A 13,102-nucleotide genomic window follows, 5' to 3' on the forward strand; every position below is an offset into this window, starting at 1 on the left:
TGGAAGTAGTATGTTATATGCTGCAGGTCAGCCTGTGCATGAGATCTCATACCCATGTGACCGAGTTCTCATACCCATGTGACCGTTTTACTTCTATCCTGACTGGTTTTTCATGGTGACGTTAACTGTAAGCAACACTGTGACTGCTAGTTTTGTCTGCTTAGTTGTCATCTGATAAAAATCTGCCATTTTGATGGAAATAAGCTAACAATATGTCTAGTCACCTAGTCAAGACAAAATCTTCTTTGTATCTATTGTGATCTGGCCCCGATCTGTCCATCTATCTAACATACTATATATGATTGGTTCTCTGTGACGGAAAAATAAATGTCAGAGGCCACTACTGATGTCATACAATAAGGTGAAGTGTACTAAGGAGAAGTGAGACTGGACAGTGGGATTTTCACTGACGAATCCGGCAAATTCTTCTGCTTGCATGGTTTGGCCTATTTCAATTGTTCTCTTCTTCTGCCAAAAATCATTACGGTTATACTTGTGAAAAGGCAAGAGTTTATATTGGTAAAAAAAAACAGCAGCAGTTCCACTATCATGGGACATGAAAGCAAAAGACCTAATGAAAGTATCACTTCCACCTGACAAATGTGTTTGAAAAATTAAACAAATACCTTGTTCTTTACTTGAGCCCACATAGTGAAGGTAAGAATTTGCTTATCGGTTGTTTAATTTTCCACGTTACATTTGCATACCCTCACCTTAATATCGGTAGGCAATGACCTGTGCAGGTTTCTGAACGCACAGACTGTCAGTTGCATTGCACTGGTGTGAACAAGCTAGCGTCATCCCCTACTTCCTCTATTTCTGCGGTTAGAGGCCAACAAAATGGGTGACGCTACACACACTAACATCACAGTAGTCATCGCTTGTATAAAGGAGGGTGTTTGGAGGACCGTCAAAACAGACACAATTTGACAGCTAGCAGAGAACTCCAACACTGAGTAATACATACAAAGAACCCAATGATCGTGTTCCCCCAAACATGCTTATCTTAGTCACATCACCATCAAGGAAACTGCATCCACTCAACATTGACATGGAGGACAACAGAAGAAAGCAGACAAAGTGAGTATTCGCTGATAAAGTATTGCTTGCATTCCACATTGATTTATTGGTTTGTTGGTCATTCGGCACAATTGCAGATTCTTAAAAACTATTGTTCTTTAAAAACACTAAATTATGTTGCTAGTTGCCTTTGCACATAGGAGCAAGATAACTTTGAGGTTTTCTGTGCATGTGCGTGTTTTGTGTGTATGCTTCTGTATTTACCTATTTACTTTGTTTCAGGGGATGCGACTTGAGGTCCCGACTACAACGCAGATCTTCCCATGCCCCTAACACTGAACGGTAAATAGCCTAAGGATAGACTCTCCATATCCATGAGCCTTTCCTATCAGGACCCATCCACGATCCACATTAACATCCAGTGTATTGATCTGAAAATAACTGTCCTCCTCCTTTACAGACTTAGTACTGAGGAAATTATCCTGTGGTCCCAGTCTTTGGAGAGACTTCTCACATCAAAATGTAAGCATTTCATGTTCTTCAAAACAATGTTTAAACAGACAAAAGGAGGTTGAACCATTTTCGTAGGTTTGCAGGTTTTAAAGCCTAGCTAAGTGTGTCTTCTCATGCCCCTTTTAGATGGCATGGCAACATTTCAGGCCTTTCTGAAATCAGAGTTCAGCGATGAGAACATTGAATTCTGGCTGATCTGTGAAGACTACAAGAAGATTAAGTCCTCCTTCAGGCTGTCCTGCAGGGCCAAGAAGATCTACAAGACATTCATTGAAGCTGAGGCTCCAAAAGAGGTATGTTGTACTCCCAAACATAGTATAATACTTCACAAAAACATGTAGATCTTTGATCACGTATGTATCTACTTTTTATGGCCACATTTGCTTTGTATGAACACATCTACTTCTTGTATCCACTAAGTCTCATCAATTCCCTCTAAATCTCTCCAGATCAACATTGACCACAAGACCAGAGATCTCATTGGGCAGAATGTGAAGACGCCCTCCACAGTTTGCTTCGACGAGGCCCAGAGGATTGTATACAGCCTGATGGAGAAAGACTCCTACCCCAGGTTCCTCAGATCCAACATCTACAGGACCCTATTGGACTCCGCATCAGACTACACGAAGATGTGAATGAATACCGATGATAGAAACTGAACTGAGGCTTCCAACAATGGACTGCAATGTTTCACAGCCAGGGAGCTTCTACAAACAGGATTCATAAGAAGATGCTTCCGAGTGTGAATTATACTGGGTACAGATGTACGAGGCCTAAGGGAATGCTGGGAGGAACATACAGAAGTGACTGTGCTGGCAAGCCTTGTTGACATTTGTGTTCAGTCTATGTACTTTCACTTGAAAGAGGAACATATGTCACATAGAAGGGGACTAAAGAGACCATAGAAATATAATGTTGATTCTATTTCTACAACAGAGACGTGGTGGTGTCAGGGGATTACCTTGCATGGCATGTTCTTGTTAGGGACTTTCTAAGTCAAAGTTCCGGGGATGTTTATTATGTAGGATCTAAACAGTCAGGGCTGTAACTGTATGAGAAGGTATCTGCAGTTGCACATAATCTGCAGGTCATCAGTTGAGTTATTTTATAATGCATTTGATGAGATAATCTACTAAATTTGACCTTTTTAAAACCACAACAATTTTAGAATGGGTAATTTTGTTTACTTTAACACAATGAGGCATGTTTGTCATGTAAGCTTTAAAAAAATAACATTTTGGAGAATTGATTTTGTGAAGAAATTACTGAATGTAAAAAATGCTCTAACACTGGACATTTGTAAAAATTAAGATTTCTATAGGTGTATTTATAAAATGGCACATGGTTTCCAAATTCGAACAGCTAAATTATACATTTAATAAAAGCACAAATTCACAAAAATGTAAATGCTTCAATCCTTCAAAGCACTTTTAAAATATCCTAAAATTTGACTGCGTTTGTTTGTTAGGACGCTTCCCAAACTTTACTGAAAGGGTAATGTCACGAGGTGGAAATATGACAGGTTCTTTTGGATCTGGGTTGAGCAGGTAAAAGCAGGAAACAAAGGACTAGTTTCAACATTTAATAAATAATAAGTAAAGGTTTACATGTTTACCTTTTCATCAGTGGCCTTTCTCATGGCCCAGGAACATTTACAAACCATGCAATTTAAAATGGCACTAACAAACAAATCAAAGTAACCAAAAGGCACAGGAAGTGGGGCAGTCCAGGAGGCAGATGTCCATCTTGTTTTTGTCAAACTCACAAGAATCCATTTCCCCTCCATGCTCCCAGAAATCACCATCCCACTGGGCACAAACTGGTTGAATAAACATTGTTTCAATGTAATTTCTCAACTTATTGTGATGTGGAAAATACATTGAATTTGAGCAAACTGTTGTTTTGTGAAATTTCTACCACAGGATTATGTCATCATAGTAGTCCATTTTCAACATAGACAAACCTTATATAAAATATGTTGAATTTGTACCATTGAAACAACGTCAGATCTTCAACATAATATCCACTCTAAGAAGAAAAAAACAGTAGGCTGGGCTGCACCTCCTACTGGAGGGTTGATCTATCTACAACTATAAATTTGGTCCCATCTAGGGTTTTAACCAAGCCCTGTTTCGATATTTGCCACTGACTACTTACTACCGATGTGCTATTGTGAGAAGGATTGTTGAGAAATCTCTACCGTTTAATGTTTTCGTTTCATGATTTCGTTTCATGATTTTGCCTTGGACTTCCGGACCCTGGCCTCCAGCGTGGGATGGAATGACAGGGCCCTGATCGATCACTACTGGTGCAGTCTGCATGAGGACGTCCGTCGAGAGTTGGCCTGCCGAGACACCACCCTCATATTGGACCAGCTGGTGGACCTGTCCATCCGGCTGGACAACCTGCTGACTGCCCGCGGAACATTCCTGAGGTCGAATTGTGCTTCTAACCCTAACGGTTCCGCCGCTGTCACCCAAAAGCACTTGAAATTTAGGGCCAGGCTTCATTTTGGGCCTACTTTTTCTCATGGTCGCTGCACTTGGACCGAGCGAGCTACGGTCAAGGGAGCATCTCGTTGAACTCGGCACAGCCTAGAGATAATGATAATGCCATTGCAGGCTCTGTGTGTCTTTAAGCACCGCACTGTGTCACTCCATCCTTGCTGTGTGTGTGTCGGTGTGTGTGTGTGTGTGTGTGTGTGTGTGTGTGTGTGTGTGTGTGTGTGTGTGTGTGTGTGTGTGTGTGTGTGTGTGTGTGTGTGTGTGTGTGTGTGTGTGTGTGTGTGTGTGTGAATGTGTGTGTGTGTGTGTGTGTGTGTGTGTGGTGTGTGTGTGTGTGTGTGTGCGTGCGTGCGTGTGTGTTTGTGTGTGTGAGAGAGCTTTTCTTTGACATCTGATGGGATAAATTACTGATTTACAGTTCATGAGCGTTGCCTAGTCACACATATTAAGTTTTTGAAAGATGTGACTTTTTTAACCTGTTGGGGATAGGGGGCAGTATTTGCACGGCCGGATAAAAAACGTACCCGATTTAATCTGGTTACTACTCCTGCCCAGTAACTACAATATGCATATAATTGTTTGATTTGGATAGAAAACACCCTAAAGTTTCTAAAACTGTTTGAATGGTGTCTGTGAGTATAACAGAACTCATTTGGCAGGCGTCCCACCTAGCCCATAGAAGTTAACCCTTCAGAACAGCTACTCTGACCCCAATTTAAGGCACTTCCGGTTGGCACAGGATGTTTAGAATCGACACACGTTGTCATTGGGGTAGGCTTTCACGGAATCCTGAGTTTTAAGTCTTTACCTTAAGAATTGACTGACTTACACAGGGTTGAATTGAGTGATTTTCACAATCAGTAGGTTGGTTGTATCAAAACACCTTTAGGGTGTTTTTAACAACTTCCGGTAGCTCCAGGAAGCTTCGAATCGACACACGTTGCCATTGGGGTAGGCTTTCACAGAATCCTGAATTTGAAGTCTTTACCTTAAGAATTGACTGATTTACACAGGGTTGAATTGAGTGATTTTCACAATCTGCAGTATGGTTATATCAAAACACCTTTAGGGTGTTTTTAACAACTTCTGGTTGCTCCAGGAAGCTTAGAATCGACACAGGTAGACCTCACAGTAGCCTGATGGATTGTTATCGAAGACAGGTTCATAAGGCATTCATAACCCACATAGGCTTCAGGTTGAATTAATCTGTTTAGGATAGGGGGCAGTATTTGCACGGCCGGATAAAAAACGTACCCGATTTAATCTGGTTATTACTCCTGCCCAGAAACTAGAATATGCATATAATTGTTTGATTTGGATAGAAAACACCCTAAAGTTTCTAAAACTGTTTGAATGGTGTCGTGAGTATAACAGAACTCATATGGCAGGCCAAAACCTGAGAAGATTCCATACAGGAAGTGCCCTCTCTGACCATTCCTTGGGCTTCTTGACTCTTTTTATTGAAAACTTAGGATCTTTGCTGTAACGTGACACTTCCTACGGCTCCCATAGGCTCTCAGAACCCGGGAAAAAGCTGAATGACGTCTTTGCAGCCCCTGGCTGAAAAACATTAGCGCCTTTGGTAAGTGATCTATCAGAGGACAATGAGACTGAGGCGCGTGCACGAGGCGACCCCATGTTTTTATTTTCTCTCCCCCCCCCCCCAAGCAGATCTCTCGTTGGCCCTGAAAGAACTTCACTGGACTATGTAAACTGGAAACCACACATCCTGAGTCTGCATTTATTGTAGCTGGGGATTTTAACAAAGCTAACCTAAGAACCATACTTCCTAAATTCTATCAGCATATTGAATGCGCTGTTGTAGCTTTCTGGATCATTGCTACTCGAACTTCCGTGATACATACAAAGCCCTCCCCCGCCCTGCCATCGGCAAATCTGACCATGACTCCATTTTGTTGCTCCCAGCCTATAGACAGAAACTAAAGCAGGAAGCGCTGTGCTCAGGTCAATACAACACTGGTCTTACCAATCGGATTCCAAGCTTCAAGATTGCTTCGATCACGTGGACTGTGATATGTTCCGGATAGCCTCAGACAATAACATTGATGTATACGCTGACTCATGGCAAGGCGACCGGAAACACGACCGAATATAAACAGCTCAGCAATTCCCTTCGCAAGGCAATCAAACAGGCAAAGTGTCAGTATAGATACAAAGTAGAGTCGCAATTCAACGGCTTACGAACACGAGATGTGTGGCAGGGTCTACAGTCAATCACGGATTACAAAAAGAAAACCAGCCCTGTCGCGGACATCGACGTCTTGCTCCCAGACAAATTAAACAACTTCTTTGCTCGCTTTGAAGACAATACAGTGCCACTGACACGGCCTCTACCAAAGCCTGTGGGCTCGCCTTCTCCATGGCCAACATGAGTAAAACATTTAAACGTGTTAACCCTCGCAAGGATGCCGGCCCAGATGGCATACCTAGCCGCGACCTCAGAGCATGCGCACACCAGCTGGCTGGTGTGTTTACGGACATATTCAACCAATCCCTATCCCAGTCTGTTGTCCCCACATGCTTCAATATGGCCACCATTGTTCCTGTTCCTAAGAAACCTAAGGTAACTGAACTAAATGACTATCGCCCCATTGCACTCACTTCTGTCATCATGAAGTGCTTTGAGAGACTAGTCAAGGACCATATCACCTCCGCTCTACCTGTCACCCTAGATCCACTCCAAGTTGCTTACCGCCCCAATAGGTCCACAGTCGATGCAATCGTCATCACACTGCACACTGCCCTATCCCATCTGGACAAGAGGAATACCTATGTAAGAATGCTGTTCATTGACTACAGATCAGCATTTAACACCACAGTACCCTCCAAACTCATCATTACTGCTTGCGACCCTGGGTCTTGACCGCACCCTGTGCAACTGGGTCCTGGACATTCTGACGGGCCACCCCCAGGTGGTGAAGGTTGGAAACAACATCTCCACCCCACTGATCCTCAACACTGGGGCCCCACAAGGGTGCGTTCTCAGCCCTCTCTCAGCCCTCTCCCTGTTCACCCATGACTGCATGGCCATGCACGCTTCCAACTCAATCATCAAGTTTGCAGACGACACTACAGTGGTTACAAACAACACTACAGACACTAGAGTGGACACTATCGGCCTGATTACCAACAACAACGAGATAGCCTACAGGGAGGAGGTGAGGGCCCTCGGAGTGTCGTGTCAGGAAAATAACCTCTCACTCAACGTCAACAAAACAAAGGAGATTATTGTGGACTTCAGGAAACAGCAGAGGGAGCACCCCCCCATCCACATCGACAGGACAGCAGTGGCAAAGGTGGAACATTTTAAGTTCCTCGGCGTACACATCACAGACAAACCTAAATGGTCCACCCACACAGACAGCGTGGTGAAGAAGGTGCAACAGCGCCTCTTCAACCTCAGGAGGCTGAAGAAATTTGTCTTGTCATCTAAAACACACAATCGAGAGCATCCTGTCGGGCTGTATCACCGCCTGGTACGGCAATTGCATCTCCCTCAACCGCAAGACGCTCCAGAGGGTAGTGCGGTCTGCACACCACATCACCGGGGGCAAACTACCTGCCCTCAAGGACACCTACAGCACCCAATGTCACAGGAAGGCCAAAAAGATTAAGGACAACACCCAAGCCACTGCCTGTCACCCCGCTATCATCCAGAAGGTGAGGTCAGTACAGGTGCGTCAAAGCTGGGACTGAGAGACTGAAAAACAGCTTCTATCTCAAGGCCGTCAGACTGTTAAACAGCCATCACTAACAGAGAGGCTGCTGCCAACATACAGACTCAAATCTCTGGCCACTTAAATAAACAGACTTAATAAAAGGTATCACTAGTCACTTTAAATAATGCCACTTTAATAATATTTACATATCCTACATTACTCATCTCATATGTATATACTGTATTCTACACCTTCTACTGTATCTTGCCTATGCCGCACGCCATTGCTCATCCATATATTTATATGTAAAAATTCTTATTAATCCCTTTACATTTGTGTGTATAAGGTAGTTGTTGTGAATTTGTTAGATTACTTGTTAGATATTACTGCATAGTCGGAACTAGAAGCACAAGCATTTCGCTACACTCGCATTAACATCTGCTAACCATGTGTATGTGACCAATAACATTTGATTTGATTTGACAAACATATTGACGCCACACACACACACAACTCACATAGACACACTTTCACACTCTTCACATATGCTGCTGCTACTCTGTTTATTATCCATCCTGATTGCCTAGTAACTTTTACCCCTGCCTACAGTAGATGTACATGCAGTGCATAAGAAAGTATTCACACCCCTTGACTTTTTCCACATTTTGTTACGTTACAGCCTTATTCTAAAATGGATTACATCGTTTTTTTCCTCATCAATCTACACACAATACCCCATAATAACAAAGCAAAAACAGATTTTTAGAAATGTTTGCAAACGTATAAAAAATAAACTGAAATATTACAATTACAGAAGTATTCAGACCCTTTACTTAGTACTTTGTGAAGCACCTTTGGCAGCGATTACAGCCTCAAGTCTTCTTGGGTATGAAGCTACAAGCTTGGTACACCTGTATTTGGGGAGTTTCTCCCATTCTTCTCTGCAGATCCTCTCAAGCTCTGTCAGGTTGGATGGGGAGCGTTGCTGCACAGGTATTTTCAGGTCTCTCCAGAGATTTTTGATCGGGTTCAAGTCCGGGCTCTGGCTGGGCCATGCAAAGACATTCAGAGACTTTTCCCAAAGCAACTCCTGCGTTGTCTTGGCTGTGTGATATGGGTTGTTGTCCTGTTGGAAAGTGAACCTTCACCCCAGTCTGAGGTCCTGAGCGCTCTTGAGCAAGGGCCGGATTCACAAAACCTTCTTAAGAAGAAATTTCTTCTTAACTGCCCTTTTTTCAGAGCAAAGGAGAAGCAAAGACAAACAGCGACAACCGAGGAGAACAAAGAGAATCACAGACAGACAGAGTGACAGACATACAGAGACAGACTGCACAACAGGGAGGCAAGAGGCACAGTTATAGTGATGAGTTTTATCTCCAGTGATGCGTTTACACATTGTATTTGTCGGGTTAAAAAAGGAGGACTATGTTTCACCAGTCACTGGTACAGTAAAAGTTGAAAAATGCTGTACTATAATTGCCTATGTTATGTGTCAGTAACATTACTGCCTGTGTGGGCTGGTGTGGCTCGAATGCCAGGGAATAATACTTTTTGTTCCAGTCCGCCCCTGGTCTTGATTCTGGAACATTTACTACAACACTGCTGGCTAGGCTAACTTACCAATTTAAAAAATGTGAACTGACATGGGCTAATTGAGTGACTGTCAGTGACTGACAAAACAAGAGAAAAACTGTTGATGTACAAGCAAATTTTGAAATTGCACCTTGTGTATTCTACTATTAAGTTTCTAAAAAAATTGGGACATTTACCAGCTGGCCTACAAAGGGGGGCCCCCAGTTTCCCATCCCTGCTTTTGATGGTTGAAAGCTTAGTGATAAAACATTGGGAATTCAACAAACTTTTGTATTTTTGAGTGGGTGAAAATTGGTTGTAATCTCATTGATTACATATCAAGCAAATATTACCCAATTCTCCATGTTAAAAGGATGTGGTTTGCCCAGTGGGATACCTCTGGACTGCATTCCCTCCTGTGGGCGGCTGCGCCTCAAACAGAAAGAAACAGGGGTTTTATACAAGTCAAAAACATAGTGTCCTGGTTCCTTGTGGATGTGGGCCCTTGTCCTGGTTCCTTGTGGATGTAGGAGCTGTTCTTTTGCATTAGTTTTTTTTTTTTTGTAGTTGGTGAATGTTGGCATTGTCCTGCTTGAATATTTCCCAAACGATGGAGTCTAGGCAGTGCTTTAACGCACTCTGGATGTCGTCATTTCCCCGCCGTGATCTTGACAGGCTTGGCTGTCAAAAACATGACAGTAACACTTTACGTAAATCATCCAGATATAATGCATTATGTATCCTGACAAAATAACAGGCAGTTCAACCTCTACGGAATCGGTGTCCCTATACCGGGACGGTTGAGCTAACGTGCGCTAATATGATTAGCATGACGTTGTAAGTAACAGCAAACTTTCCAGGACATAGACATGTTTTATATGGGCGGAAAGCTTAAATTCTTGTTAATCTAACTGCACTGTCCAATTTACAGTAGCTATTACAGTGAAAATAATACCATGCTATTGTTTGAGGAGAGCGCACAACAACAAACCCTTTAGGTGCTTCTACACCTGCATTGCTTGCTGTTTGGGATTTTAGGCTGGGTTTCTGTACAGCACTTTGAGATATCAGCTGATGTAAGAAGGGCTATATAAATACATTTGATTTGATTTGATGTATCACGGCAACTGGTTTGATACATTCACCTCTGAAGGTAAATAATGAACTGACATTCAGTAATCTTGCTCTGATTTGTCATCCTGAGGGTCCCAGAGATAAAATGTAGCATAGTTCTGTTTGATAAAATCAATTTTTATATTCAAATGTAGGAACTGGGTTCTACAATTTGAACCCCTGCTGTCTTTGGCTCCACACCCACCCCGCCTGGCCATCTAGATGTGTAAAAGTTAGTGTATAAGCTAATGATCCATCATGTACAGTGTGACATTCTGGGAGTGTGTAAGCTTACATTTTGCATTACCATATCATTTTTGTATGTTCTCTATAGTTATGTACTTAAATGTATCAATTGACCAATTTGGCACATTTGGGCAGACTTGATACAAAATATTGTCCAGTATTGCAATGCTTCACTGGATCAATCTGAAACTTTGCGCACACACTGCTTTGCAAAATCTAAATTGCACCTAAACTGCAATATTATATTATGGCCTTTCTCTTGCATTTTAAAGATTATGAAAAAAATAAATGGTGAAAACCCATGTTTTTTTTGTTTGTATTATCTTTTACTAGATCTAATGTGTTATATTCTCCTACATTAATTTCACATTTCCACAAACTTCAAAGTGTTTCCTTTCAAATGGTATCAAGAATATGCATATCCTTGCTTCAGGTCCTGAGCTAAAAGGCAGTTAGATTTGGGTATGTAATTTTAGGCAAATGTTTTAAAAAAAGGGTCCGATCCTTAAGAGGTTGATAGTTGAAAATGTTATGCATAAAGAGATATAAGAAATTGTAAGCCTTGTTATAAGACATTATAAAGGATCCTACATGCTTAAAACAAGTTATAAAGCATTACAGCTGGATACTTTAAGTTAAGTGTTACCAGCAGAGGATTTTGGTGAAAAAGAATCTCACTTTACAGTGCCTGTTTGTCACCTCCTAAACCAGTTTCCTGTTTCGTGTAGTCTGGTTTGGTTGTTGATTGAGGCAGTGGGACAAAACCACATCACATCATGACAACCCGTCATAATTTCCTTGTTTAGACAATGCTGTATATTAATAACTAGATTCTCCAAAGATAACTAGGTTATGTGACAGTCAGAAGCCTTATGACAGTCATGTCAGTGTTTCTATCTCGTCAGAGGAACAAGATGCATATCTGTTATAGCGGTTTGTGTAAACAACATACAAGCTAATAATAAACAGTTAAAAAGATTCCTATAAAAACTACTGTTTAATACTTATTAAAGCATAACTGAATGTAAAGTGTTAACAAAACATTTTCCTTTTCATGCAAGAACAACCCAAAGTGACAAAGCAAGATCCCTTGTATTGCTTATACACAATACACTGGTTCAGTCCATGCACACGCAAATGGAACTCACTTGGAACACCTGTGCATATTTATGACCTATCTATGACGTCTATAGTCTCAATGTATCACTATATCTATTGTCTGGTTCAAAACAAAACCTCAGACCAAATCAAGAATACATTGCATCAGTCCAAGTCATGAGACGAAAACTCTTTGCTAATCACATGGGAATCTATAGACAAACATTGTGATTCTAGGTTAACTTACCACATGCGAGTAGCACACAAAGCATAAGGGAAGCCTTGTACAGTATGTCAAACCAATGAAAGGTGAAAATGCTTGCTTCATTGAAGGAAAACAATGTGAGCGTTTCCAATGATTGTAATATGTTTTGATCAGCAGGTTCTCACTTCCTCTGCGTCAGAGACACAAATTATATATTTTCTTACATAGCCATTGACTGCACAACTATCTACCTACGGTATATGAACAGTAACCTACTTTTTAATGTTCCGCATTTGTAACAACTGAAAAAAAGGAAAGTCAGGCCCTTCAGAACATGAGGACAAAGGAAGGAATGTCTATGTTTTGGCTACATTTCTGGGCCTGTATTCACAAAGAGTCTCAGACCAGTGCTGAACTAGGATCAGTTTTGGCTTTTAAATCATAATGAATAGGAGAGAGAACCTGATCCTAGATATGCACTTCTACTCTGATACACTTTGTGAATACGGGCCCTGGTGTTAGACTATTCTAAGGCTGACTACACTTATTGTTGGCTATAATCTTTGTAAATTATTTTGTCAGTATGACCTCTGAATATCTGAGGCGTCTCACATAATTATTCTTTGTATCGCTGTATGAATATGCTGCTCTATGCAAATATACTTTTTCCATTCCCTGAGCTTATACAGTAGTTACCCAATGCAAATTCAAAACAACGAATCCTCTATTCTGAGTTGGTGGATTTACTAGTTTGACGTCCACACACAGAGCCCATAGATACTTGACTGGTTTTCCACACAACAACATTACATCATGCAAGGCCAAACAAAACAAGACAAACAGGACAAGACGATGGCTAAAATAGATCGGTACACAGACTACCACTCCAATTTCTCTGTGACATTCATTTACTGTACCACATGACCCAATAAACACAAATCTCAGGCAGTCACACAGTTTCCTGTAGCATCACAATAATGTTAGGGTTGAGGCCACGATTTTCCATCAGAGGACAATAGACAATTAAGTTATTTCAGCAATAAGGCATGAGAACCCTGTAACGCCCTGGCCATAGAGAGGGGTTTTTTGTTCTTTATTTTGGTTAGGCCAGGGTGTTACATTGGGTGGGCGTTCTATGTTCTGTTTCTATG

The 13,102-nt window shown here is 41.6% G+C and overlaps 1 protein-coding gene across 1 annotated transcript; it reads left to right on the forward strand.

Annotated features, from left to right (window-relative positions):
• The first annotated feature begins 820 nt into the window (after positions 1–820).
• Positions 821–2,934, forward strand: LOC106568734 (regulator of G-protein signaling 21). The gene is made up of 5 exons (XM_014139327.3): positions 821–1,080; positions 1,303–1,362; positions 1,481–1,542; positions 1,660–1,826; positions 1,983–2,934. Exons 1-5 carry the CDS (start codon positions 998–1,000, stop codon positions 2,166–2,168), a joined length of 558 nt encoding a protein of 185 aa, XP_013994802.1. The 5' UTR covers positions 821–997; the 3' UTR covers positions 2,169–2,934.
• The last annotated feature ends 10,168 nt before the right edge of the window (positions 2,935–13,102 follow it).

Source organism: Salmo salar, chromosome 14 (genome assembly GCF_965601325.2).
Source record: "Salmo salar chromosome 14, fSalSal1, whole genome shotgun sequence".
In the NCBI taxonomy this organism is placed as follows: domain Eukaryota; kingdom Metazoa; phylum Chordata; class Actinopteri; order Salmoniformes; family Salmonidae; genus Salmo; species Salmo salar.